This window comes from Acomys russatus, chromosome 1 (genome assembly GCF_903995435.1).
Source record: "Acomys russatus chromosome 1, mAcoRus1.1, whole genome shotgun sequence".
Lineage (NCBI taxonomy): Eukaryota > Metazoa > Chordata > Mammalia > Rodentia > Muridae > Acomys > Acomys russatus.
The window spans coordinates 33217328-33244956 of record NC_067137.1 but is presented as its reverse complement, the minus strand read 5'-3'; the positions used below and the strand labels follow the sequence as shown (position 1 = coordinate 33244956).

The 27629-nt window shown below is 39.7% G+C and overlaps 1 protein-coding gene across 1 annotated transcript; it reads left to right on the top strand.

Moving 5' to 3' along the window:
- Positions 1-205: 205 nt before the first annotated feature.
- On the top strand, positions 206-27524 carry Ddx1 (DEAD-box helicase 1). Its single transcript, XM_051143469.1, has 26 exons — positions 206-236; positions 2973-3024; positions 3208-3271; positions 3872-3901; positions 4835-4931; positions 5960-6007; positions 7369-7452; positions 7656-7739; positions 8632-8708; positions 9324-9396; positions 10755-10831; positions 10937-11051; positions 11754-11892; positions 13982-14042; positions 17449-17547; positions 18604-18693; positions 19152-19340; positions 19440-19491; positions 21064-21210; positions 23009-23100; positions 24761-24833; positions 24909-24981; positions 25059-25101; positions 25965-26060; positions 26325-26445; positions 27203-27524. The coding sequence occupies exons 1-26, from the start codon at positions 221-223 to the stop codon at positions 27331-27333; spliced, it is 2223 nt and encodes a 740-aa protein (XP_050999426.1). The 5' UTR covers positions 206-220; the 3' UTR covers positions 27334-27524.
- Positions 27525-27629: the final 105 nt, after the last annotated feature.

Genomic DNA, 27629 nt, shown 5'->3' with positions numbered 1-27629 from the left:
CCTGGATATTAGGGAAAGCAAAAGTCAGTGCTCTGAGTGAGTAGCCCACTCACTCGGAACCATTTTTGTCCTCGGAACCTTTCTCCTGAGTTCTCGTCCCTGTCCGGAGTCGGAACAACGAAGGGCACTGGCCGGAAGCGTGCGCGCCGCCGCGCCCTCGGCGTGTCTCGCAGGAGAGAGGGAGGGAGCAGCCAAACCGGGAACGGAGGAGTGAGCGAAGATGGCGGCCTTCTCTGGTGCGTAGTGGGAAGCGGAGGTGTTGTGAGCGGCTCGCCTCGGCCTACGGGAGGCTGGTGGGGAGTGCGATGGGATGGCGGGAGAACGGAGAGCTGCCGCCCTCCGGGGACCTGCGCTGTGGGACTGGGGCGGCCGGTTCAGGCTGGGCATTTTCCCGCGGGCCATGCCCCGGAATCTTCGTTAAGCAGCGTTTTCTTTTACCATTCTGCCTCCGGCCTTCCCGCCGTACACACTCACCTGCCAGATCCCGACTGCGGCGGCGTCTGCGTTCGCGGAGCCAAGTCTCCTGCCTCTTTGACGTGGCAGTCAGTGACACACTTGGTCGTGGCCAGGTTGAGCAGGCAGCTGAACGTGGGAAAGGGGGCTTTTGGGAGAAAGATGATCTAGTCCTGTTTGGTTTTATCCCCCCAAGTCTTTTCAAGAATAAAACCACCAAGCATAAATCTGATCGTATTTTATTAAACTCCACACTGTGAGGGCTAACGTTGAATGTCAAAGCTAAAGGAGTATTTTTTTTTTTTTCCTCATGGACTCACTAATTACAACTTTTGAGAATTAGTTACTCGCTTTGTGATACCAGACAGGATTCGGGATGGGATATTGAACCCACCAGTTGATATTTCTTGCTTTCTCTGTTAACCCCTTCAGGAACCCACATTTTTGCAAAGTTCCAACCAGCCTTAAGTATACTAAATATGATACCCCCTCTACTTACGTACACATATGTACACGCATATGTGTAAATGAACAGATCAAATTAGATGTACTCTCTTTTTATATTATTATCCTGTTTAAAATGACAACATTATGCTATGTTTTGCTGTTTCCTTTTTCTCCTGTCAGAAGAGCATTGAAGAATTCTCTCACTTAACACAATTTTAGCCAGGAGATCTGTCAGGAAGTTGTAGGTTGTTGTTTTATATAGGTTGTTGTTGAATAGCACAAGATGCTATTCTGATACGAACAAAAGTAAAGTTTAAGAATTTGAACATGTACCTGTTTCCCCTTAAAAGGTTAACTTTTATACTTTCTGAAAGGCAAGGTTTCTGTAGAAAATATGTCTAGTACATGGCCAAGATCCATCAAGCAACTCTTAAAATGTGCTAAAAGCAGTCCGTGGTTGTTGCTTTTAACAGTCTTGCAAGCAGCTGGAACTTGCAATGTTCTCTGTGTAGCATATTTAAGACCACCACTTTCTTTTTAAAATTTTACTTATAATTTGGTGTCGGGAACAGAGGTGTTTCCGAGTGAAGGTCAAGTCAACTTTCTGGAGTTGGTGTTCTCCTACCATATGGGACCAGGGCCTTGGACTTAGGTCTTCAGGTGTGGTAGCAAGTGCCTTGAGGCGCCTGGCCTGGTCCATGGTACCCTTTTTCCAGGAGTTTACATTCTAGAAGACAGAATATAACCAGACTCTTAGTGGGCATAGTTGTTTGTCAGATCAGTCTAGTTGTCTTTCTTTAGGGATTAATTACCTTTGGAAGGGAAAGTTTGGAAATCTACCTAACTATGACTGATTTCATTTAGGCATGATACAATGACAAAACACGAAGGAACTGCCTACTCTGACTGGCTTTTATGCAAAATTATTTAAATAGACAATATGTTGCACGCCTTTAATCCGAGTACTTGGGAGGCAGAGGTAGGTAGATCTCTGAGTTTGAGGCCAGCCTGGTGTACACAACAAGTTCCAGGATAGCCAAGGCTACACAGAGAAACCCTGTTTCAACACCTGCCCCCAAAAAAGAAACTACCCAAACAATGAAGATCTTCCTCTGAGAATTCCCATTGTTCAGGTTTTCTGTACATCTTCTGCCCCCACAACCCATCAGTTAACCCAAATTTGTTTTTTATGTTAAAAATAAAGTTTATTTCTCAACCTTAACGAAACAAATTCCTTCTTAAAACAATGTCTGTTACTGTGATAAAACTTTTCACACCCCTTGTGCGGTGCAGTGTATTGATGTCTGAGAGGCAGTATAAATTTATTAGGAAAGACCCCAATATCAAGATTCAGTAGGGTGTAATAGACTCTGAAGCATATGACCAAAAGGTAGGTGTAGTTACCTAAACTTACTTAGCTTTTTTAAATTGAAACATAGTATTTATATATAGTCATATGGTACAGTGTGAAGGTTTGACCCTTATATATGCTTCATAGTAGTCAACTCTGGGTAAATAGCATGTTTATCACCTTAAACTTGTCATAGCTCTCTAGTAAGGACATTAAAACAAAACAAAACAAAAAAACCCTCCTAGTCCGAGACACCCAGTGCCTTAATAATAGAATTTTGATTTTGGCTGATTAAATATGGCCTGATCATTTTCCTTACGTCCTAGAGGGTGCTCAGATGGCCTTGGACTAGTCAGGACAGAGAGCTGCTGCCACCTTACCACCCAGTGAAGCAGTGGAGATGCAGGTCTAGGCGTCAACCATCAGAGTTTTGCTTTTTTAAAGATAGATGAGCACTAGTGGCTACCATGTGCTAATGACACCGTGCCAGCAATGTCACTATGTCACCTCACATTTTCCTATACCCCTGCAAGGTATAGGTTTAAAAAGATTTCTTTTTAAACAAGGTCTTCTAGTAAATGAGACCTTGGATTGAAGACAGCACTCAGCAGTACCATACAGGGGCCAAACTTCAAAGCCTTTCCCCACTTCTATGAAACCAGCATTAAGAGAATGTGATTTATTAATAGGTTTGATTATTAAAATGACTTTTTGTTTTCAGAGATGGGTGTTATGCCTGAGATTGCACAAGCTGTGGAAGAAATGGACTGGCTGTAAGTACATAGAATTCAAATGTATTTGTGGCAAGTATCTTTTCTAATGTGAACGTTTTTGTTTTGTTTTGTTTTTTGGATTGCCGCATATAATTTGTTTTAGGTTGATTTAGCGTTACTTAATTAGCCTAGATGATTCTCCATTTTTAACTAACTACAATTCTTCACATGTGATTCTTTTAGTTTACCAACTGATATCCAGGCAGAATCTATCCCATTGATCCTAGGAGGAGGAGATGTACTTATGGTATGTTGACATTTAGTAAGGTGGTTGGGGGAGCATAGGCTGCGGGGCTATCAGTGACTCACTTTAAAAAGTTTCATAAGCTTAAGAATGAAATTGTTTTACCAAATTAATCTTATTTATTCAGTAGCATTTCTAACACATATACTGTTGTCAGCGTATTCTACAGAAGCTGTGGGTATAGGCTTGGGGTGATTTTTCAGTTTTTGTTGCAGGAGAATGGTAGGTGTTAGCGTAAAGTGTATATACCTGGGATGGTACTGTGAATACCAGTTGTATAGCGGGTGATACTATAGATCTGTAGGGTTAGATACTCCTAAGACATGCTAGTAATTACTTCAGAATGATGAGGGGCTCAGTTTAGGTAGTAGTAATGGGTAAGGAGAGAAGAGGACAGATTCTTAGTGAATTGGAGGAGGTGACCTGATTGATGAGTGGCCTAGTTGAATGGAGCAGTTTGCCTCATCTTGAGGCCCTCGGAAAAAACGTTAGCTAGTCAGGTGTTACAAGATTTCTAGGTAGTGTTATTCTAACTTTGATCTCTTTAAATGCATGTCCCAATTTGATCACAATTTAAACTATAATTAATCTCCCCCTATTCAGGCTGCAGAAACAGGAAGTGGGAAAACTGGTGTAAGTAATATATTTAAATTTCATTAAAATCTGAGCTTTAAAGTATATTTGAACAGTAGCTTTTATTTTGAAATATTTGTTTAAAACAATCTCCGCTATATAAGAAATGATGGTTTGCCATTGTCTTAGTTAGAGTTGTTACTGTTGTGATGAAACATCATGAGCAAAAGCAACTTGGAACGGAAAAGGAAAGGCTTACATACCCTAAATCACAGTCCACCGAGGGAAGCCAGTGCAGCACTTGAGCCTGACGGAATCCTGGAGACAGGAGCAGAAGCAGCGGCCACAGAGGAGTACTGCTTGTAGGCTTTCTCCCCATGGCTGCTCACACTGCTTTTTCATAGCACCAAGGACCACCAGCTCCGGGGTGGCACCACCGCCAATGGACTGGGCCCTCCCATAACACTAATTACAAAAATGCCCGATAGGTTCTCCCCCCTCAGTGACTATAGCTTATCTCAAGTTGACATAAAACAGGCTGTACAACCATTCAGAGTAATAGTTTCCTTGTTGGCAAACTGTGAAGGTCTATAAAGAGTGTGCTTTTAGGAGTGTTGTTTTAAAGAGGCCTTACAGGAGGAGGCACAGATTCTGTGGTGTGTACAGGCATTTCAGAATTGTAATGTTGCTAAAATAAAAAGACTGTACCCAGGAAATGCATGCCCTGTTGGTTAGCCTGGAGCAGGGAAGTAGTCTGAGTAGATGGCATTTTCCTGCTTTGCTTTGTTCAGTTTGACGGTCTTCATTGTTTAGGCTCCCGGCCTACGGCTGGCTTCTGTCTCTCTACTCGGGATTATCTAGTTGGTGCTTAAGCTTGGGTAAATGAAGTGGGAGCCGCCACCTGGATAGTTTATATTGTCCATGCATAGCCTCGGCCTTATACTGAGAATGTCATCATCATCTGACCGCTAAATGGAAATGTTTCTTTGACAGGCGTTCAGTATTCCAGTCATCCAGATAGTGTATGAGACTCTGAAAGACCAGCAGGAAGGGAAGAAAGGGAAAACAACGATCAAAACTGGCGCTTCAGGTAATAGTTATTTTGATGTTTCTTTTTATAAATTAGTCAGTGTCTTGGTTTGCAAGTTTGAGTTTGGGGCATGCATTTTATTGCCTGTGTATGTCCCTCAGTGTTGAAGGGTTGTGTCCTGAAGCAAGGATGGCAAGTGACATTTAGAACTCAACTAGTGAACTGTCCGTGCTAAAATACAAAGACTGCTTCTATTGACAAAGCATTGATTGGAATTTACCGTTAGCTGTTTTTATGTCCTTCTTAACTGTACATAACTGTATATGCCTGTGATTTAGGATGAATTGGTCTACTGTGCAGAAGTGATATTTGTCTTCCTTACATGAATGTCGATCTTTTTATTGGGTTCTGATCCTGTCTATTAGGAATAATCTCATGTTCATTCATTATCTTTTAGTTATGATTTTTTTCTTGGTTTCTAAATTTCATCCTTCCTCTCAGTTTCTGCTAAATTTTAACAAAATATATTAAGTATTTTGAAGTAACTTGTTTTATGTTACAAAGGAGAATTGAGATAAAATAGCAAGTTTTAGTTGAGTGAACTTGGCATATCAAGTCTTTTTCTGATATGAAAGTAATAATGCCACAGGATAACTAATTTAGTAATTGAATTATATGATAGACAGTAAATATAACTATCATAAAAACAGGAAGAAAAATAAAACTCTGACCTGAGAATTTCATGATGAGGTTGTTTATTTCCCTATGTTTAAGGTCAAGTAGCTTAGTTACCTAAACTTTACTTTTTCAGTGACCAAGATGAGTGTCCTGTATACAAAGTGCACTGAAGCAAGGAGGGAGATTAGGTTTTAGTCCCAAATGGACCAGTGGCTATCACTGACACCTTCTGGTTTTCAGATTTAGTTTTGCCTTTAATAAAAACAACTCCATACATACGTGTATACTCCAAATAATTTGCAAAACCTTGTCAAGTTAAAGGAATTAAGATATAAAATATAAACTCTGTTTCGATAGATCTGTACGTTTCATATGATTATAGCTCTGTGTTCTTATATTAATTTGTTCAGTGCTCAACAAATGGCAGATGAACCCATATGATAGAGGCTCTGCTTTTGGTAAGTAGATAACTTTTACCTACTCATTGATAATTCAGAAACTTTTAAAAAATGTAAATAATAAGAAAATTATGAAGAATTGTTGCTCGTGATTTAATTACCTGAGATTAGAATATAGAGACTGACAAAAAAAAGTACAGTGCTGAACTGGAAGTAGAATAATGGAAATAATTTCCAGTGCACACACAAATGATTTCATTGGGGAAAAGGAAGATTTATTTAATAAAAGATGCTGGCACCGTTGATGATCCATCTGGAGCAATAAAAAATTGGCTTCTATATATAATAAGTAGAAATAAATTTCACATGTACTTGAGATTTAAACTATGTATGCTTGTGCACATAAATACATAAAAATTTAAGTGTAGCTATATATGTACAATTTAGCATGTATAATTTAGTAGAAGAAAAACTTTTCTAACCCAAATAAAAGACATAGAAATCATAAAAAAAGATAGAGTATTGTTTTATTATTTTAATTAGCACATTAATTATATAAACCAGCGGGATTCACTGTGGGAGTTCCATGTTTACAGACATTGTGTTCTAATTACATGCATCCATCTACCTTTCTCCTCTTGATCACCTTCCTGAATTCCTAATTCTCCTGCCTCTATATCTTACAAGTGCTGGGATTGCAGGCAGCTCCTAGAGAACCTTTTATAGTTTTATATTACTCATTATCACATGAGTAAGAACTTAAAAGTTTTTAAAAAGTGAGCTAAGATGTTTGGTGAAGTAGTATTTCACAAATTTGTTCTTTACCAGGTACTGAATATGACTTTGGAGGATACAGTTTCTTTCCAGTATATACAAAAGCAAAATCTTGATTTACATAAGCATCTGTCTGACCTGGTGTGTTATGTAAAACCTCATCACATAGAGCCCAATACTCATCCGTGGCACACACTGTTTTTGTTTTGTTGTGTTTTGTTTTGTAGACACTGGTTGTTGTATGCTTCTCCCTAAATAGTCAAGGTTGCAAATTGCAATGAGTGTGTCCTGTGTCATCCCTTAGTGACCTTGTCTTCACAGCACTGGGGCGTGGCTGTCTAAACACATGTGTGTTGGTTAGAAGGCTATTATTCACGCAAAACCCTCTAAGGTCTGTGCTCAACTTTCCTGGATTTGTTGTGAACTCTTGTCTGGAAGGTGACAGTGCAGACCCTAGTCACCAGCATAGCCACGGTGAAGTAGGGATAAAGAGGAAGAACTGCTGTCATCTTAGAGTCAACAAGTCTTAAACTCTGGAGCATTTGAACAAAGACATTATTAGTGAGACTGAATGGCTTTTATTTCATGATGATGGTTTGTAAAGCCTGTACTGATGTCTGGTTCTTTATGTTCTTTCTCAAATCTAGCAATTGGGTCTGATGGTCTCTGTTGTCAGAGCAGAGAAGTGAAGGAATGGCATGGCTGCAGAGCGACTAAAGGATTGCTGAAAGGTACTTGACCACCATTCATGATTGTTAAGTGTTGAAACTGTTAGTATGTGAATTTCCCTCAGGAGTTTTAGTGCAGAGATCTGGCCAGTCCTAATGATACGAAAAGACACATAGTTCTTGGGTCACACACAGAAACGTGGGAAGTTGGTAAATGAGTCCTATGTCTGTAATTTGTGTAAATCTCACGGATTTTCCCCTACCAGGGAAGCACTACTACGAGGTGTCTTGTCACGACCAAGGGCTGTGCAGAGTTGGGTGGTCTACCGTGCAGGCCTCCTTAGACCTAGGTAAGTGTTCCTAAAGAAACGGGCTGCTTGTTATTTATAAAATGTTAACATTTTGTTATTTGTGAGTCAAACTAATAGACTTAACTATATTAGGGTTTAATTTTATGGATACAAAAAGGTAATTATCTGTACCTCACCTAGTTCCAGAAAACTTGAAATAAGTTACTGCTTGCTCCCTGTCAGCACCCTCACGCCCGTGTTCTGACAGTGTGAAGTCAGGGTGTCTTATCGTGGGTTTTATTGCTGTGAAGACCATGCCATGACCATAGCAACTCTTATGAAGAGAACATTTAATTGGGGCTGCCTTACAGTTTCAGAGGGTTAGTCCATTATCATCATGGTGGGAAGCATGGCAGCGTGCAGGCAGCCATGGTGCTGGAGAAGGAGCTGAGGGTTCTACATGTTGATCCGCAGGCAGCAGAAGGAGACTGTTGCAGCACTGGGTGTAGCTTGAGCATATAAGATCTCAGAGCTCACCTCCACAGTGACACACTTCCTCCAACGAGGCCACATCTTCTTCAGAGAGACCATGCTTACTATAGAGCAAGCATTCAGACACATGAATCTCTGGGGCATCCCTGTTCCACCCACCACACAGGGAGGAGACTAAGAATGACTGAAGCTGAGGCTAAAATTAGCAAGCTTGAAACATATGTTACTGCATATACACTTTAAATTATTGAGCTTGCTGGTGACCAAGCCAAGAGTGAAGCAGTGTCACTTGTGTGTGTAATGTTACATATTTTCCATAGGCTGAAATTGCCTATATCAGAAACATGTGGAGACTTGTCTGTTGCCGTTTCTCACACTGCATGTGTAAAATCACTTCTTTCACAGGGTTTTAATTCTCTTAGTAAGCTCATACCTTTAGTAAACTACTTTTAAAATCCAGGTACTGACAAGTTTGGATTTGGCTTCGGTGGAACAGGAAAGAAATCTCATAATAAACAGTTTGATAATTATGGAGAGGTAAGCTACAATACTATTTGCTTAAACAACATCTGTAAATCTTCTTGCATTCTTGGTTACTTACTACAACCCGACTGAGAATATGGAAGTACTTCTTTTTTTCAAAGATCAGATTTCGACTTGAAAAATAAATATTTTAATACTAAATAAATAGAAATTTTTATTATCTCCTCCAAAGCATGTTAAGTTGGCTTTCTTTACCTCATTCTGACTTTGGATCTTAGATTTATGTTCTTGTTTTATTAGTTTTGATTATGAAGGCTTACTCTGAGCCTAAATCCATAGCAGTAATCCTTAATATCATGTTGGGTCGCATAGATGTACTACTCAACATGTTGTACGCTCTCATAAGTTTTTGATGGCTTCTTTTTTAAGACAAGATTGTACTCTGTAACTTCGGTGCCTGTAGGCCTTCTGCCTTAGCCTTCTCCAGTGCTGGGATTACAGGAGTGAGCCACCGTCCTCATCTGTGATAGCCATTTTTGATACCTTGTGCCATTTAGAGAAGTTCTTTTAAAACACCAGTGTCTGCTTTGGATCCTTCTGTCTGTCACTTATTAGCTTTATTTCTGATCTCACTTTCTGTTAATGACATTTCACTTTCTGGGTTTTTAGGAATTCACTATGCATGATACCATTGGATGTTACTTAGATATTGATAAAGGGCATGTGAAGTTCTCTAAGAATGGTAAGCTCCCTGGACCTTATCAGCAAAAAGTATTTGTGACGCTTGTTCTTGAATTCTCTCGTTCTCTTCTTCAGTCCTCCACCCTCTCCACCTTGCCTTTCATTTCGCTGGCTATCTGTTGATTATTTGCTACGTGCCATGTGCACTAGTAAGTAATGAAACTACCACAGATGATGGAATAGACAAAGGCTTGCTCTGTGGTGCTTTCAGACTAGTGGAGAGAGGCAGACATACATTATTACAAATCCGTTAGGTGATAGTACTTGTGAAAGGGGGGGAAAGCAAGGTAAGGGAGTAAACCACTGTGTAGAGCGGGATATGTGCTTTTCTCTAAAGTGTGTTCAGAGAAGGCTCTGCTGCAGACATTTAAAATGAAGTCATAGTTAGGTGGGCTTGTGCTGAGAACTGAAGAGCATTTACGGTACAGGGAAGAGCAAAATGAAGGTCCTGGGGTGGAAGCATCCACTATGCCTTAGTAACTGAGGAGGTACATGTGTCAAGTGCCCTGAGCAGGAGGGAGAGAGGGTCTGAAGTGTTAGCTCAGTGAGGTAGGCTGTAGTCTGAACTTTTCTTTTTGCTTTGAGTAAGATGGAAACTCTGTGGGGCTCTGAGCAGAGTAGTGGCATGGCTCTAACAGCCCGGGGCCAGCTGTGGTGAAAACAGACTAGGAGTTCGGGAGTGGGTTGAAATCACCTGTGGAGTAAGGACACACGCATGCTAGGAAAGAGGTAGGTCTGTCTTCCTATGGCTAAAAGCTGGCTAACTGAGGAGAATCCAGCATTGAGTAAAGAAAAAGAGAGGACAGGAGCACTAGACTCCAACTACCCAAGGGAAGACTTTCACAGAGGAGGGAAAAACTCAGTTTGAGCCCAGTACTGCTGAAAGGATTGTCAGGAGAGACAAGAGTGACTATCACTATAGGATTTGGTACCTGAGAGCTGTTTGAGTAGGGCAGGGAGGTTCATGAGTCAGACCTGTAGACCAAGGGATGAAAAGAAGGATGTCCTAAGAATGAAAATCAGGGATGTTACTTCATAAGTGAGAAGGAAAATGCAAGTGAAATGGAGGGAGCCGTGGATTCAAGGAGGATTTCGTGTGTCTGTAATGTGGGATTGTGTGTGAGCTATGAGGTCTCTAGAGACAGAGGTCTTGTAGATAGGGAATAGTTAGACATGTAGACAGAAGGAGGGAATGGATAGTGAAGTCTAATGTTGACTAGGCTGGCTCTAGCAGCCCACTTTATCCATGGATTCCATAGGGTTAGAGAGCATGAGAAAGCAAGGCAGATAGGTAGGTTTTATTGTGTATGTGGAAAATCTTCATTTTAATTTCTCTGGTTTTGTTTACTTGTTTTAAAGGAAAAGATCTTGGTTTGGCATTTGAAATACCAGCACATATAAAAAACCAAGCCCTCTTCCCTGCCTGTGTTTTGAAGGTAATTAGAAGTTTTGCTGTAACCTAAACTGTTTGATTTTTATTTTATATTACTGGGCAGTTTGTCATTAGGTTAAACTTTTTCTTTCCTTTTATTCAATGCTAGAATGCTGAATTGAAATTTAACTTTGGTGAAGAAGAATTTAAGTTTCCACCAAAAGATGGTTTTGTTGCTCTTTCCAAGGCACCAGATAGTTACATCGTCAAATCGCAGCACACAGGTACTTATTGCACCTGAGAGGGTCAGGGTTTCTAGAGCAGGCCATGGAGAGAACCCCAGTGCGTAGGCCTTCTCTTAGTGAGTCCCATTTGCCTCCTGCTCTGGATTAAGCAACATCCTGTTTAAAAGAGTAGTAAACTTCAGTTTCATAACTTAGTTGATGAACTGTGTCTGTGACTGGTAAGGCCTCAGGCTATCTCAGTCTTGATCTGCTTGGAGCCTGTGCTTGTGAGTTGCCACAGCAGCTTGCTAAGTGCTTCTGAGGACGGTTTAACCTTCACACAGCCCTCTGAGCTAGAGCTCTTCACATTTCACAGGGGCCTGAGGAATGAGGATTTGAAGTAACCTGGCCAAGGTTACAGAGCAGATAGGAGGTAGAAGTGAATTCAGATCCAATTCAGAACTTGACTTGAAAGCTTGTGCCATACTCTACATTATTGCCTGGTGTAGCTGACCCGATTAAAGCACATCTTCCGGCTTGTCACAGAGGGTAATGGGTTATTTTTACAACTGTCATCCATCACACTCATCCCAACTAGACTTAAAAACTCCTAAGTTATCTTAGGAATATTAGCTTTATTTTGTTGGATTGTCTTCTGTATTTTACAATTATTAATACTAGAACATTAGCACTTCTCCTTAACAGCTGATGGTATTTTCAGGTGTGTTTTATGTGACTGATGATCTTTTCTGTTGTCCTAAGGTAATGCACAGGTGTCACAAACAAAATACCTCCCTAATGCTCCAAAAGCTCTCATCGTGGAACCCTCCCGCGAGCTAGCTGAACAGACCTTAAACAACGTCAAGCAGTTTAAGAAGTATATTGATAACCCTAAGTTGCGGTAAGCCTCGTGTGCTCAAATGCTTGTTGTCATTAAATTTAAAGTGTTGTGGAAGAATAAAGTAGAACGAAATGAGGCACTGGCATACTACATAACAACTGTAAATTTGTAGTAGCAGTGTTTCCAGTCAAACTTTCTTCCTTTGGGCAGAGGTTGGGTTGATTTCATTCAGTGTTAAATTAATTTCATCTCTTCACTGCTTAGAAAATGTGTGGCTTTGTGTCAGGTGTCAGTTACTCTACCCTGAGAGTTGACTAGAGACAAAGGTGCTCCTCACCCTCAAGAGTTCCATGGCGAGAGACCATAAATTCTAAGTAAACTTTCTCTGTTCTTTATTTCTTTTGAGTTAGGATCTAATCAACCTGAGTTAGGATCTAATCAACCTGGCCTCAAACTCACCATCCTCCTCCCTCCTAAGGACTAAGATTACTGGTATGAACCGCCACATTCAGCTAGGAATCTCTTTTACTTTGTGGAAGTTGACTACTATGTAGAGTTCAGGCTTGGTTTTTGCTACTTTTCTTTTAATTAATTAATTTTTTTATTGGAGCAATTTGGGCAATAAAGGTCAGTGTTTGGAAATGTTCCTTTAGGTAGTTTTTAGAATAGTCACAGGATTGTGGGACTATTGCCACTCTCTTAATTCCAGAAAACTCAAGGTTCTAGTGTCAGTGGTGGCCTTCCTTTAGATTAAGCAAACTGACTTAGTTATAATTATAAGTTATGCTAGGTCAAATAATCCTAAATTTTTTGAATAGATTTATCCATGTTACTCATTTGCAGATGCTAAATACCTTGTGTTGTAAAATGTAGGCCTGGGATGTAGACTGGGCTCCAGCAGTCAGAGTTACGCTTGCTTTCACAGAATTCAGTGTTGGGTATTGGGATGGTGTTGGGGAGGGAGAGATAAGAAAAGTACTTGGGTAATTACTTGAGCATGTAAAAAAGGAAGCTCCTAAGGAGTTGATGACAGAGCCCCTGCTCAGGATACTCTGAGACCTTTAGAGGAGTGGTTTTGGAAACAGGTGAGTTGTTTGTGTAGCTTGATTCATTGCTATCACCATCTATAAAAATTAATATACTGCAGACAAAGGCTGCAAGAGCAGATGGATGGTAAAAGAACAATGCACTGGTGAAGATGGTGAAATTATGGATTACTGATTTGGTATTTAATGCAGATAAGCCCTTAGCTTACTTTGAAACCCTAGTGTATCTTTGAAACGAACTTAGCTCTTCTGCACAGTGAGTTTTGAGGCCAGCCAGGGCTAATAATAAGACCCTGTTGCACAAAAGGCGGGATGAGGCAGCTGGAGAGCACTCAGTTGATACAGACACTGGCTACTCTTGTAGAGCACACAAGCTCAAGTTCCAGCACCCACATGGTGGCTCACAATCATCTGTAACTCCAGTTCTAGCCGATCTGATACTTCCCTCCACAGGCAGCAGGTGTACATGTGGTGACGTATGTGTGTAAGCACAATGCTCATGCACATAAAATGAAACAAATCATTTGTTGTTTGTTTTTTTTTGAGACAGGTTTTCTCTGGGTAGCCTTGGCTGTTCTGGACTCACTTTGTAGACCAGGCTTGCCTCAAGCTCAAAGAGACATGCCTGCCTCTGCCTCCCTGAGTGCTGGGATTACTGGTGTGTGCCACTGCATCCAGCTAAATCATTTCTTTTAATGAGATAATTTTTTGTTTCTTTAACAAACTATGAGTAATACTACATAAAATTCTATTATCTTCAGTTTCTAGTTATCCTTCCTGAGGAGATTCTTTTTTACATTGATTTCCACCCATTCTTCTAGAAATAGTCTATATACTACAAACCAATGTAATTTAAAAGGTGGAATCTGGTTTGTAAGGGATTGAACTATCGTGGAGTGGGCTGAGTAGATGAGGACTGACTAAGCTTGCAGTCGCCTCAGCACCATTTCTGGATGTGGGGCTGAAGTGCTTTGTTCCCACCTTCTTTGTACTCCCTTTACTGTGGCTCTTCAGTGGCTAATTTCCCTTGGAAAGCATGCTATAGCTCACACTGTAGAACTGACTTTAATCTTTCTTACTAATCATCCCTCTGTTCCGTTCAGGGAACTTCTGATAATTGGAGGCGTTGCAGCTCGGGATCAGCTGTCTGTTCTGGACAATGGGGTATGTTGTATTTTTGACTTAGAAGTAAATTCTGTTCTGTCTAAGAACAGTCAAATGCAGCTAATATTAACACAAGACCAGAGGATTGCATTCACTTCAAGATGGCTTCTAACCGGGAGTTAGAGAGTAGGTTCTTTATCTGAAAGTCTGACCTGTTGTTTATTCTTTGCTTCCTGAGAATTTCCTTCTAGTCTTTCTGGTTAAAAGTTTTTATTTATTTATGATTGAAAAGCAAACCAATGCTGAGTGTAAGTATGGAGATAAAGAAGACAATGGAGTAAGTAGACGTTCCTGCAGCACTTGGAAAATGATAAATATTGAGACAGTTTCTAAGCTTGGACACTGCTTAGATGTGCCAGTGTGTAGAACAAATCCAGGACACTCTGGATCCTATTATTTGGGACTTAATAAAATTCTTTATGTGTATGAAATGAACTTCTTACAAATCCCTCTTTTACTTCATTTCCTTAATGTTTAATTGTGAAATCTAGATCATCTTATACTAAGGTTTCCTTCGTTTCCATCCCTAACAAACTAAATTGGATGTTGGGTGGACTGTAATTTGACTTGGCATAGTATATTAAGAACAAGGAATCATAATAATGTACTTGTTAATACTATTTTAAAATGGATACTGTTACTCTAATATGTTCTTAGTGTGGTTTTTATTGGTTTTTTTTTGTGTGTTTGTTTGTTTTGTTTTGTTTTTTCCAGTGGTTAGTAAATTTAATAGGCTCATTCATAGCCTTTGGTTTTCAAACTCAAATCAGTCTTCCCATAGTATGCTAGGATTTCAGCTTGTTTTCTAGTTGTAGAAATTTTAGAGGACTTGATCTGCTTTCGTGAGTTATATCTCATAGTTTGTGGGTTAGGGTGAGGACTTGGTCAGCAGTGTTTGCTGTGCAAGCATGAGGCTCTAAGTTAGATCCACAGCCCCAACATAAGAACCACATGTGTGGCTAGGAATAAAGCTGTGCTGGTAGACTGCTTGCCTAGCATGCGTGAAGTCCTGGGTTCAGAACCCAACACTGCCTAAGCCATACATGGAGGCACATACCTGTAGTCCCAGCACTTGGGAAGTAGGGAAGAGCATCTTGGACAAACTCAGATATAGTGGCCTGTATTTATAATCCCAAGGCTAGAAAGGGAAAAATCCCTGGACTCTGCTGGCTGGCCAGCTTAGCCTACTCAGCAAGAGACCTTGTCTCAAAAAATAAGGTGAAAAACAATTGAGGAAGACACCTGATACCAGCCTCTGGCCTCCATGCATGTGCACACACTTGTACACACACATACACACATGTGAGCACAAAGCTCACTGAAGCCAGTGACAAAGGAAAGGAATTATTATATCCTTGGCTCCTTGGCAGAATTCAGTTCTGTTCTGCTCTTAAAGGAGCTGCTATGCTTTCTTTTGGGGGGTGCGGGGTGCGGGTTTCATGATAAGGTTTCCCTGTGTAGCCTTGGCTGTGGCTGTGCTGGACTCACTTTGTAGACCAGACTGGCCTCAAACTCACAGAGATCCTCCTGCCTCTGCCTCTCTGAGTGCTGGGATTGCAGGTGTGCACCTCTGCACCCAGAATCCCACATCTTCCACTATCACCTCTGTGTCATCCTTCAGGTCAGCCTTAGCTCTGTGTATGTCTTGTGCTAGTGTCCAGGTTGGCTTTGAGGTAGAGGGCAGAATTACTTTAGCCTGTAACTTCCAAGGGTGCTATACATGGTACAGTGCGTACCCTGTGCTCTTATACGTGGCATATCTAGCATCTTTGTTTCAAGCCTGTGACAACCTATATCTATTTTTATGTCCCTTTGCCTCCCATCACTGAGGAGGGAGGAAACCTGCCCAGTTGCTTAGAATCCTATCCTAGAGACATGTCACACACAGGCTCAGAGTGCTGTTTTGTTTTCTGTGGTATACAGGACCTATCCCTGTGATTGGCATATGTAGGAGAGTCTTAATTCACTGAACAGGTGTCCCCCCACCCCTACACACACACACACACAGACACACACACACACACACACACACACACACACACACACATTTCACAGGTGTTCTTTAGCTTCAGATTCGTAGTTATCAATCTCCCTTTCTCCATCCCTGAGTTTAAACATAAGAAGGGGTCTGTGCAGCTTCCTTCCTTGGATTCTCTGTGTCCTTCGCAGGTGCTCTACCACTGAAGTACAGCTGCAGCACGTGCGTCCATTTCCTTATTCCTGTCTTTCAGGAGCCCTCTGAGATGAGACTCATCCCTGTTTTTACATATTAGGAAGTGGAATATACCAAACATTTACTAAATGGCCAATAAATGAAAAAGTTACAGGTAGAAATTGAGTGTAAAGCAAGTGTTCCTAATCTACTTGCCCTGTAGACTTGTCTACGAGAATGTGAAGGAGATTGCAAAGTTGCAGATTTTGCACTGGCTCAGGGAGCAGTACTATTAGCATTTGTGTAGGTTTGAAATATTTTATGGTAGAAAGTTAAACTTGCTATCATTCCAATTTGACCCTTTCTTAAAATTTTTCTTTTTTAGATTTATTTTTGTATATAAGTGTTTTACTTGCATGCATGTATGTGTCCCATGTTTGTGGCTCGTCTCTGTGTAAGTCAGAAGAGGAACTGGTACTGGAGTTATGGATGATTGTGAACTGTTACATGGACAGTTGTAATCAAACCCAAGTGCTCTGCAAATGCAACAGAGGTTCTTAACCTGAGCCACCTCTCCAGCCCCATAGACCTCTTCTTGTGTTTAGACTCAGAGTTGGAATCTGTGCAGATATTACTAGTGCTATATTGAAGTGTCGTGACTTTAATGTAAGTCTACACTTGGCTCTCCTCATTTAGAAATAGCAGTAATAATAGTTGTGTTTGCTTTAGTGGTCATAAGAAATGAAACCTGGAAGACATTATTTCCTGGCCAGTCCACTCACAGTTAGCGTTAATTATAATCAAATATAGTGAGTGCTCAGCACACCAGGTATCCAGTGGTTCTGTGTGTCGTCTCTGAATTATCAAAAAGATATCTCCCTGTTCAAAACTAGAAAATTGATGCTGGATGACATCATTTGTGGTCTGTAGAGGGGTAATTGTGGAGGTGGGGTTGGAGTTGCTGTGGTTTTTTTAGAATTCATGTAAATGCATCTGGTTTTTTTTATAAAATACACATTTTACATGTTAGATTGTGGTTAAAAGTTATACAAAATCAGTTGCCAAAGTTATCTATAAGTTTAAAATGAAACACAAATGTGATATATAGCATTATCTATCTATAATGAACTTAAATACTTTTTGCATTGAACTATTTTAGTGTTCACATGTTTGAAGTAGAAAATGCCATTTTTCTGTTTTAAAGTGGTTACACTGGCTTTTCAGTTTGCCTTGGATGTGGCTTTGGCTTTTCAGGTTGATATTGTCGTCGGTACTCCAGGAAGATTAGATGATCTGGTGTCAACTGGAAAGCTCAACTTGTCTCAAGTTAGATTCCTGGTCCTGGATGAAGCAGTATGTTGAAATGCATTCATGTTTTCTTTAGAGAGTTTGCTTATGTTTGTTCATAAAGTTTTATAAAGTGAAAAAAAATACAATTCAGCCATGAAGCTGTTAACTAAATATCACAATTAAGCATATTTTCATCTACTATATATTGATACATACAGTTGGCTTTTTGTATCTGCATATAAAATCAAGCTTGAATTAAAAAAAAAAAACTTGAAAAATCCATTTATATTGAACACATGTAGACTTTTATTATTTTTGCCTAAGTAATATAGTGTAACTGCTATTTACATAGCGTTCACATTGTGCGTAGGAATGAGAAAGCTAAATGTGATTTGTAGATGGAGAAAATGTGCAGCTTTACACCAGTGACTTGAACATGTGACTCTAGGGATCCAGCAGGGGTCCTAGCATTGAATTGTGTTAGGGAGTTAAAATCAAACGTTGAAGAATTTAGGCAAACCTTTAAAAAAAGATGATACCACAAATACTTCACTTCGTTGTCGGTGGTTCTTGTTTGAAGGCTGTTTGATGCATGCATCATGGTTTGTTTAATTACTGTGTGACTAGTTACATAGGTCGTTTGCTTCCTTATGCCATGTAGCTGTTTGTGCATACATTATACAATACAGTTAATTTTTATACAATAATTATTTTTTTATGTTAGAGATGTAAAATGTGGACCATCTGGAAGGACATAAGTATGATTGAGGCTTTAGAAATACTCTTTCAAATGATTCTCAAGATGGTTGGGTTAATCTCCCAACATTGACGCTTCTTCAGTTTTCAAATTAAAATCATTCTCTTGAGGACATGTGTTATAAACTGTTGTATCCTAGAGTACTGGAGTGTGGTTTGAGTTTATTTATTATACCTTTTTTGTTTTCTAGTCACAAGGAACCTTAAGTTGGACGTATAACTTGTCTTTAAGTATCGAGCAGATGATAGTTATTTTGTAAATACAGGGATATGTGTGCATATATGTTATGTTCTCTTGTCTTGCGTTTTAAATTTGAAAACGAAAAGATTCTGATACTGACTAAAAACTCTTTTCTTCTGCAGGATGGGCTTCTCTCTCAAGGTTATTCTGACTTTATTAACAGAATGCACAGTCAGATTCCTCAGATTACTTCTGATGGAAAAAGACTTCAGGTATCAAATGACTAATGTGGCTCAAAAATATATGTAGACAGTTGATACTCCCTGTTGTAGGAACAAATAGTTTTGCTATCAGGTCTTCTGATTAAGTTCATTGTATATATTTTCTTTGTTATCATCTAGTTACCTAGTAGTGCACACGCGTGTGCACGCACACACACACACACACACACACAGCTGTTTGACAGTCATTTTCATAGTAATTATTTCTGAAAACATTGCCTTTTCTTTTCTCATCTTTCCATTGGAAATATTTGTAAGGGAGAAGAGGATGGATATTATCTTGTAGGTTTTGATTAAAAAAAAAAAAAAGACTATTGCTATAGGGAATAGTCATTCATTATTAATGTGATTCTCAAAACATGAAATAAATAATTAAAAAGACTACTGTGATATAATGCTGATTGTGATAAAATAAAAATCCATCTGAAGTTGAGTTTTCCTGTCTCTAGGTGATTGTTTGCTCTGCTACTTTGCATTCTTTTGATGTAAAGAAACTGTCTGAGAAGATAATGCATTTTCCCACCTGGGTTGATCTGAAAGGAGAAGATTCTGTTCCAGATACTGTGCACCATGTCGTTGTCCCTGTAAATCCGAAAGCTGACAAGCTCTGGGAAAGGCTGGGGAAGAACCACATCCGAGTAAGTGCTGTGCAGCGTGAACGTTTGTATGGTGAGCCAGTCTCCTTGGGCTGAATCATTTAACATCTCCCATCCCTTTTTATCTCTCCATTTCAACAGACCGATGATGTCCATGCAAAAGATAACACAAGACCTGGTGCTAACAGTCCAGGTAAGCTGAAAGCATTAGTAGAATGTGTTAAAGAACTTGGGAATTATTGGTTTGTTTCTGCTCCAACTATTCTTACAAAGGATATAAGATATGACCTACAAAGTTAGGATGGAAAAAATAAAGTAATAAGAATAATCGAGAAATGAGGGCAAGCTAAGCATTTAGCTTAGAGGAAGACTGTTACTCACCCAACTTAGACACTAGTTGTATGGCCTCAAAATTATAAATCTTTTGGATTATAGATTGTAGATAATAGAAAGCCAGCAAATTTGTCTAGAGACAGATTGATGTTGGCCCTGAAATTCCAAAAAAAAAAAAAAAAGGTGAAGGATGTTGGGGGATACTTTACTTTAGCTATAATGGGGAAAGACAACTGATCTGGGTTTCTTAATTATTTTTATGGTTGTTTTGACTTTTTAGTGTGTGATTCAGGCACTAAACACATTGATGTGGTTCAGCCTTAGTGCTGTCTGTCTGTAGCACTTTTGTTCTCACACAGAAACTGCTAGTCATCAGTTTTGACGAAGCCCAGCATTAGTCTCAGTGCAGTGAAGATAGCCTACGAGACATTTCAAAAATGTATGAAAGTGCGGAAGGATACAAGGTGCTAAAACTTAAGTGAATACATCTTAGACTCATTAGCCTGCGTGTCTGACACCAGATGTCTTGAGTGGGTTCTTAAAAGAGCTCAGAGTGCTTTGACGTTACAGAATAGTTTGTGACATGTGTCTGAAAGATGGATTGACTGAAATCTATATTAGAGTTTCTTAGAAATTGGTTTTATGTAACTCCAGGGTGACACAATCCGTATTTAGTTATCCTCCCTGTTGAAGAGAAGTAGAGAACCTGCTAGTTAAGCGTAGACTGGTTAGAGAGCACATTATAAAGTACCACTTGTTACTGTGTCCTGTATTGCTTTTGTAAAGCTGTTGCTTACTCTCCACTATAGTAGGAGATGGCAGAGAACGTTAGAAATAGACTGGGCCAGTGGACTGACCATGTGTATCAGCAGGAGAGTAACAGCAGTAACACCACTTCCCAGGGAGAGAGAGTTGGGGCAGCATGACTGAAATGCCCCTGACTAGGTTTTCATTCTGTGGAGTAGTGCTAGGTTGGTTAGACTTATTAATTTCCTTAAGAAGGGTTAAGATAATCCAATAATCATGTCTTAAGCATAAAGGGAAGTTAATGAAAGACATTATAATTAATGCTTGAGAGAGGAACATACCAAGTTTTGGTGTATAGCTTTTGTGTTGGTGTGTTTGCACATGTGTGTTTCTTCTTAAAAGGTTGTGGCTTTGTGTGTGTGTGTTTGTGTGTGGGGTGGGGAGAGGGAGGGAGGGAAAAATAGACAGGCAGGTGGACCCCAAAGGTAGCATGTAAGACACTGACAGAAACAAAATAAATGAAGCAACGAATTAACTCAGTATTTCACTCTCATAGTATTCCTTGTCTGTAGTATAGCAGGGATTTTTAGTAGAGTTAAGCAATATGCCTGACTGATAATGTGTGCTTGTGACAGCTTCAGATTGACATTCTGTTGCTTTTTCTGTTGTTGCTATGGTAATCAAGAAATGTGGTCTGAAGCTATTAAAATACTGAAGGGGGAGTATGCTGTCCGAGCAATCAAGGAACACAAGATGGATCAAGCAATTATCTTCTGTAGAACTAAAATTGACTGTGATAACTTGGAGCAGTACTTTATGCAACAAGGAGGAGGTAAATTGGTTCTTGCTTATTTCCTCATTTCATAGATTATTAGCCTCACATGGATAAAAGCTAGAATATGTGCACAGACTTTAAAGCAGTGATGGCACGTTGTTACCTGTCTGTGTCTATCCAGTTCTTTTCCAGGGATAAATAATGAGAACTTTTTTCACAGTGCTACAGTCTTTAGCGTGAACCTGAATCACGGAATTCTGAGGCTACTGATTAATACTAACATTTAAAGTGTAATGACTAAAATAATAAAATGTGTACTTTCAAAACTGGTAAATAGAAGGGGAAGAAGCAATCAAGCTAAAGGAAGAAGGAAGCAGGCATAGTGGTATACAGTGGTACTCCTGGCATTTGGAAGGCAGACGCTGGAGCACAATGAGGTCAGTGAGGCACATGCCAAGTCTATGTCACCGTGAACTGCATAGTGAGATAATATCTCCAAAACACAGGAGCTGAGGATATAGTTCAGTGGTCGAAGTAAGACTCCTAGTTCAGTTTCTAGTCCTGGAGGAAAAAATACATCTTAGGAATCACAGAATAAGATCAGTATTGTAAAAACCTAAATATATTTAAGTGTCAGTGAACTGAAGTCTTCTGCTAAGGTCACATAGAATATTAATGTAGATTAACATTAGGTAGATGCTATTAAAAGTAACATAGCAAAACCCAAGGAAAATACTAAAGTGTTTGCTGGTTTGCAGGATACACATTCTATTATGGTAGTGATAACACTTTGAATTTTAGTAGTAAGGTTAGCACACACATAGAAACACATGTGGCGAAATAAGGGTCTAGTAAGGGATGAAGTAGACATTAAACAAAAATACCAGAAGTAAAGGGTCACTACTACAGTGAAGATATAAGGACCCAAACCTTGCAAATAAATAAGATATCCCATACTAAAATTAGCTACATCCAGAGTCTGTACAAGTTAATGAATTTCCATATAGGTGGAATAGACATTAGAATGGAAACTGTGTAGTTTCACATTAGATGGTTTTTGTTTAGATGATGTTGTTTCTTATTAAATATGTAAATCAATATGGAAATATTCCTAATCAGAATGGGAATGCATAAATGTGAAACCACTGTACTTTGTAAGCCAACAATGAAACATCCGGTTTTGCCAAGGCTTTGGAACATACCTGAGTACTTTCATTTGATGTTGAAAATATCAAGCGGTAAAGCCACTTCGGTCAAAGAGTCATATATTCTTTTATAAAGTTGAAGAGTAAAGCTGGGCATGGTGGAGCATGCCTCTAATCCCAGCCTCTTGAGAAGTTGAGACAGGAGCTTGATGGAATTTAAAATTCTCTTAAAAGCAAATCAGTGTTAGTGTTGCATGGGGTTCTGTGTGTGTCGGGAGGGGTGTATGTTTGTGCAGGGATGTGTACACATGCCTGTGGAGGCAGAATTGTCTTCCTTGATTACTTTGCACTTGATGTTTTGAGAGACTGACTGAACCTGGAGCTAGTGGACTCCGCTAGGCTTGCTGGCCAATGAGCTCCAGGGCCCACATGCACCCCCAAACTCAGTGCTGGGGTGAAAGATGCCAACACTGCTCAGCTTTTACATTGGTGCTGGGAATCTGGGCTCATATCTCCATGCTTACACTTTACCAACTGAGTCGTCTCCCCAGCCGCCCGTGGAGTTGATTGTAGTGGCATTTTGCCTGTGACTGAAAGTTTGTTACCTTGTTTTGTGCCAAATTGGGCTATAGGTTTTTTATAAACACATGGTATTACAGTCTTTGGCGTGATGCTCTTCAAGGTCAGATGTTAAATATGCTTTTCATTAGGACCTGATAAAAAAGGACACCAGTTCTCATGTGTATGTCTTCATGGTGACAGAAAGCCTCATGAGAGAAAGCAAAACTTGGAAAGATTTAAGGTACAGTGCCTGGTTGCCTGCATGTCTTTATTACTTAAGGGGCTGATTGCAGTGGTCTTTTTGCCACTTCATTTCATTAAGACAGTTCTTGTCCTAGAGACTTAAAACAGTTTACGCTCACCCATGCATCTTCATTGTGGCAAAAAGTAGGCATCTTTGACACTCAGACAATAAATTTCATGTTCCCTGTCTGATAGCTCACTGCTCCCTCATAGTGTGCTCAATAAGCTGTGCTTTGACATACATACATACGTACGTACATACATACATACTTTCGTCAGGTAGATCTTTTAAGAAGTTTGGGATGGGTAAACTATGTCTATGAACCTCTTTTATAAAAGTGCATGAATACTTATAGAGAATTTACTTTGTTATGAAATAAGTCCTCATTTCATAATAAAAAGAAAGAAAAAAAGTAAAACAAGCAACTTCGGAGTGCATCTTCTAGCTGCTTGCTGCACTCCGATGGTCTTTAGAGCTCGATGTGTCGTGGGCCTCCACCACTTAGAGCTAAGCCTCTGTAGTTTCTTCCCACCGACATTCCAGTTCACCAGAGTGTTCATTTTCATGTAGGATAGGCGTTTTTTTTTTTTTTTTTTTTTTTTTTTTTTTTTTTTTTTTTGAGACCTGTGGTATGAAAAAAACGGGAGCTGCTGGGCTTCGGTTGGTTCATGCTTCTGTGCTACATATCACTGATGTCCCCTGGCTTCATGTCACAAGTTCACGGCCATTTGTCCTGGGCACTACACTAGACTAGGAGTTAGTGTGCTCCTCCCACCTCCAAGTCTGCATTTCACTCTGCACAAAGGCATCCAAAGGCTAATTTCCTTTGTAAGCACTAGGGCTTATTCCCTATTCCCTCTTCTTTGGGATTTTTGTCTGTTCTTACAATAAAGTATCACTTTGGGGTAATATATATAATAGTCTAGATTTTTTTTTTTTTGAGTTTTTTTTTTTTAATGGGTGTTTTTCTTGCACTGTGTGTATGTAGTGCCTTCAGAAGTCAGAAGAGAGTATTGGATCCTCTAGAACTGACATCACAGATTTTTAGTACTATGTAGATGTTGGGAATGGAACCCTCTGGAAGAAAAGTCAATGCTCTTAACCACTCCCATGAGATATAAACCATTTCCTTACCCTTTAGATTTATTTTAATATAAACAATAAAGACAATGCCTTTGTTTCTATTGTTCTGTTTTATTATATATTTTGGAGTTTCCAAAGATTTGTCTAAAGACTAAAGATAAAGCCAGAGTTTAGCAGTTGCTTAATACCACTGGTGTAAGAAAAACAAGGCAACCATTAATACCACGTTTCAGCAGAACATAGAGTGAACCTTCAAGTTATGGTCCAGTAGATTATTATGTCCAAACAGCGAATCTGAAAGTAGTATAAAGATTGATATTTGTTGGTTGGTTGGTTGGTGTCTTTCTTTCTTTCTTTTTTTTTTTTTTTTTGAGACAGGGTTTCTCTGTGTAGCCTTGGCTATCCTGGACTCCCTTTGTAGACCAGGCTGGCCTCGAACTTACAGCAATCCACCTGCCTCTGCCTCCGGAGTGTTGGTATTAAAGGCGTGGGCCACCACGCCCGGCTCAGAGTGTTTGTTTTATGTCTTAGGCATTTACTGACAGACAACTCCTTTTTCTCTTGCTTCTTTTAGAAAGGAGACGTGAGATTCTTGATTTGCACAGATGTAGCTGCTAGAGGAATTGACATCCATGGTGTTCCTTATGGTAAGAAGACACTCCCTGCTCTGCATGTTAATCTTACAGACAGTGGCAGCTGGTAACCAATGTCTTTACTTGCAGTTATAAACGTCACCCTGCCTGATGAGAAGCAGAACTACGTGCACCGGATTGGCAGAGTGGGACGGGCTGAAAGGTACTGCCCCAGTTCTTCCCCCTTTGAGCTTCTCTGCTTCAGAAATAAGCTCTAATACCGGCTTTGACATCTTTCAGGATGGGCCTGGCCATTTCCCTGGTGGCAACAGAGAAGGAGAAGGTAATCTTCTTGGCATCTGTTAGAGTCATTGTGAGTTATGTTTTTGATGTGGGAAGTAAAAGCAGTTAGATTGCCCATTGAAATTGGAATCAGTCACAAATGGAAGTAAGTGAACACTTGCGGCATTTCTTCCCTCTATGGATTGAACTAGCAAATAATAGTATGTGGCTTACAAAGGAAGGTGGAAAATATGAATATTCCTCATAACCTTAATGTTTTTCAATAAAAACTATTTAAATAATGTAGTATGATGCCATAGAACACTTAGGATTACAGGGTTTTTTTTGTTTTTTGTTTGTTTGTTTGTTTTTGGTGGGGGGTGTTTGTTTGCTTTTTAAATGTATATATAATTGCAGTTTGTGGAATAACTTTTGTAAGGTCTTCTCTACATCTTTTTCTCAAATTTATGTGCACACTTCCCCTATGTGCTTTACTTTTCTTGGATATAAACAGACTTTTTAAGAGTATTAATTTTGATACAACATTCTCCAGTATTTATCCCCTCTGCATACCCGTGCTCATCTCTTTGTAGCCCAGGCTTGCCTCAAACTTAACCTTGAGTGCTAAGTTTACCGGCATGTACTACCACACCTGGCTGCCTGTACCTCTTCTGACATCAGGTTATGATGTTTTTGAGTTTGTTTGGTTTGAGGGTTTTGTTTTGTTTTGTTTTTTGTTTTTGGTAACATATTATTTTGTATTATTCCAGAATGGCTCAGATCTATTCAGTGAGCCATGAAGTAATAGCCATTGGATAAAATACATAATCTATTTTTCTAGTGTTTTAAAGAAATAAAATGTTAAACCAAAAATGTAGAACAAAATATCTATACGTAGTCATGTTTTTTCTCCCTTTAATGTAGGTTTGGTACCATGTATGCAGCAACCGTGGGAAAGGATGCTATAATACAAGACTCAAGGAAGATGGTGGCTGTACCATCTGGTACAATGAAATGCAGGTGAGACTGCCAGTATTCCCAGAAACTTCATTGTGTTCGTGTAGAAAAGTTTCATCTCTGCTTTCGTCTGTTTGTCAGTGACGAGAGAGGGGTAGTGGACTAACTTGTAGTTTGTGAGTTGTAACCTGGGAGCTCCTTCCAGGGCTCTAGCTTCTGTTTGTAGTGTGCCTTCTGCTTGCCTAGTTTACCTAATGCTGTTGCAGTGAAACTCTTACCAGCTGACATTTTTATCTGAAGTATTTTAATCTTCTCACTCTTTCTTAGCTACTTTCTGAGATAGAAGAACACCTGAACTGTACCATTTCCCAGGTTGAGCCAGATATAAAGGTCCCAGTGGATGAATTTGATGGGAAAGTTACATATGGTCAGAAAAGGGCTGCTGGCGGTAAGCTTTCAGATGTTTCAGTGTGTTGTTCGGGCTAGCTCCCTCTCCTCTCCCCTCATCACCCTATACTGCACCCAGTGTTTATAGCCCAGGCTGGCCCTAACCCAAGATCCTCCTGCCTCAGCCTTCTGAGGGCTAGGATTATAAGCGTGCACCATCACACCTGGCTAAATGTGCCTCTTTGAGTGTCAGTTTATAAAGACCATGATTTTGTTCCATTATGCTAATAGTATATTATTAGCATGTTAATTATTTTCTACTAATTACTCTCTAGCACTTTATTATTACTTGGCTTGCAGCATTTTATTGTGTGATCTGTATACGAATGAGGGACAGCAAATTAGCTGATGGTCTTGAAGCATTCATATCGAGTCCTTTAAATTTTAAGGAATTGTCAGGAAATGAGTGTTACAGGTAATTTTGAACAAAGAGTCAGAGGTCTTTACTGTAAGTTACAGCCTTGTTTAGTGTTCTGTTTGCCAAAGTGTTTCTGATTCAGGGTAAACAGATGGTTTGCAAACTAAAGGAATGGTGGGTGTAGGTATTGAGACAACTATTAGTGAAGCTTATTTACTAGTTTATATTGAAATTCTTGACTGAAAAATTTAAAGCTAAATGTTCTGGAGATAACTTGTCCGGTATTAAGCTTTTATTGCTAGAAGCAGTATTTGAAGTGGGAGAATTGAGCCCAAGTCGGCTTGACAAGTGCTTCAAGCGTGTCATTTACGTTGTTTTATGATTTGTGTGTGTGGTGCAGGTGGGAACTATAAAGGCCATGTGGACATCCTGGCACCTACTGTTCAAGAGTTGGCCGCCCTTGAAAAGGAAGCACAGACATCGTTCCTGCACCTTGGCTACCTTCCCAACCAGCTGTTCAGAACCTTCTGATTTCATGTAGACGGAGCAGGATTGAAGTAATAAAGTCCATAGTCTTAACTCTAACACAGTGGTGCTGCTTCCAGGCAGCAGTATTTATAGTAGCTGAGCTATTACTGCTAACTCTTGCATGTCAGGAAACACAAAGCGCAGGAATTCTTCATAAAATGGCAGCCTAGTGAAAATAAATTTGACAAATATATTTCATGAAGGTTTGTGTCTTCTTTTAAAGTTACATTTGTTTTTTCTCTTTAAAAAACTATGGACTTGTGAAGTACAGTTTATGAGTGTATGACTGTGACCCAGGA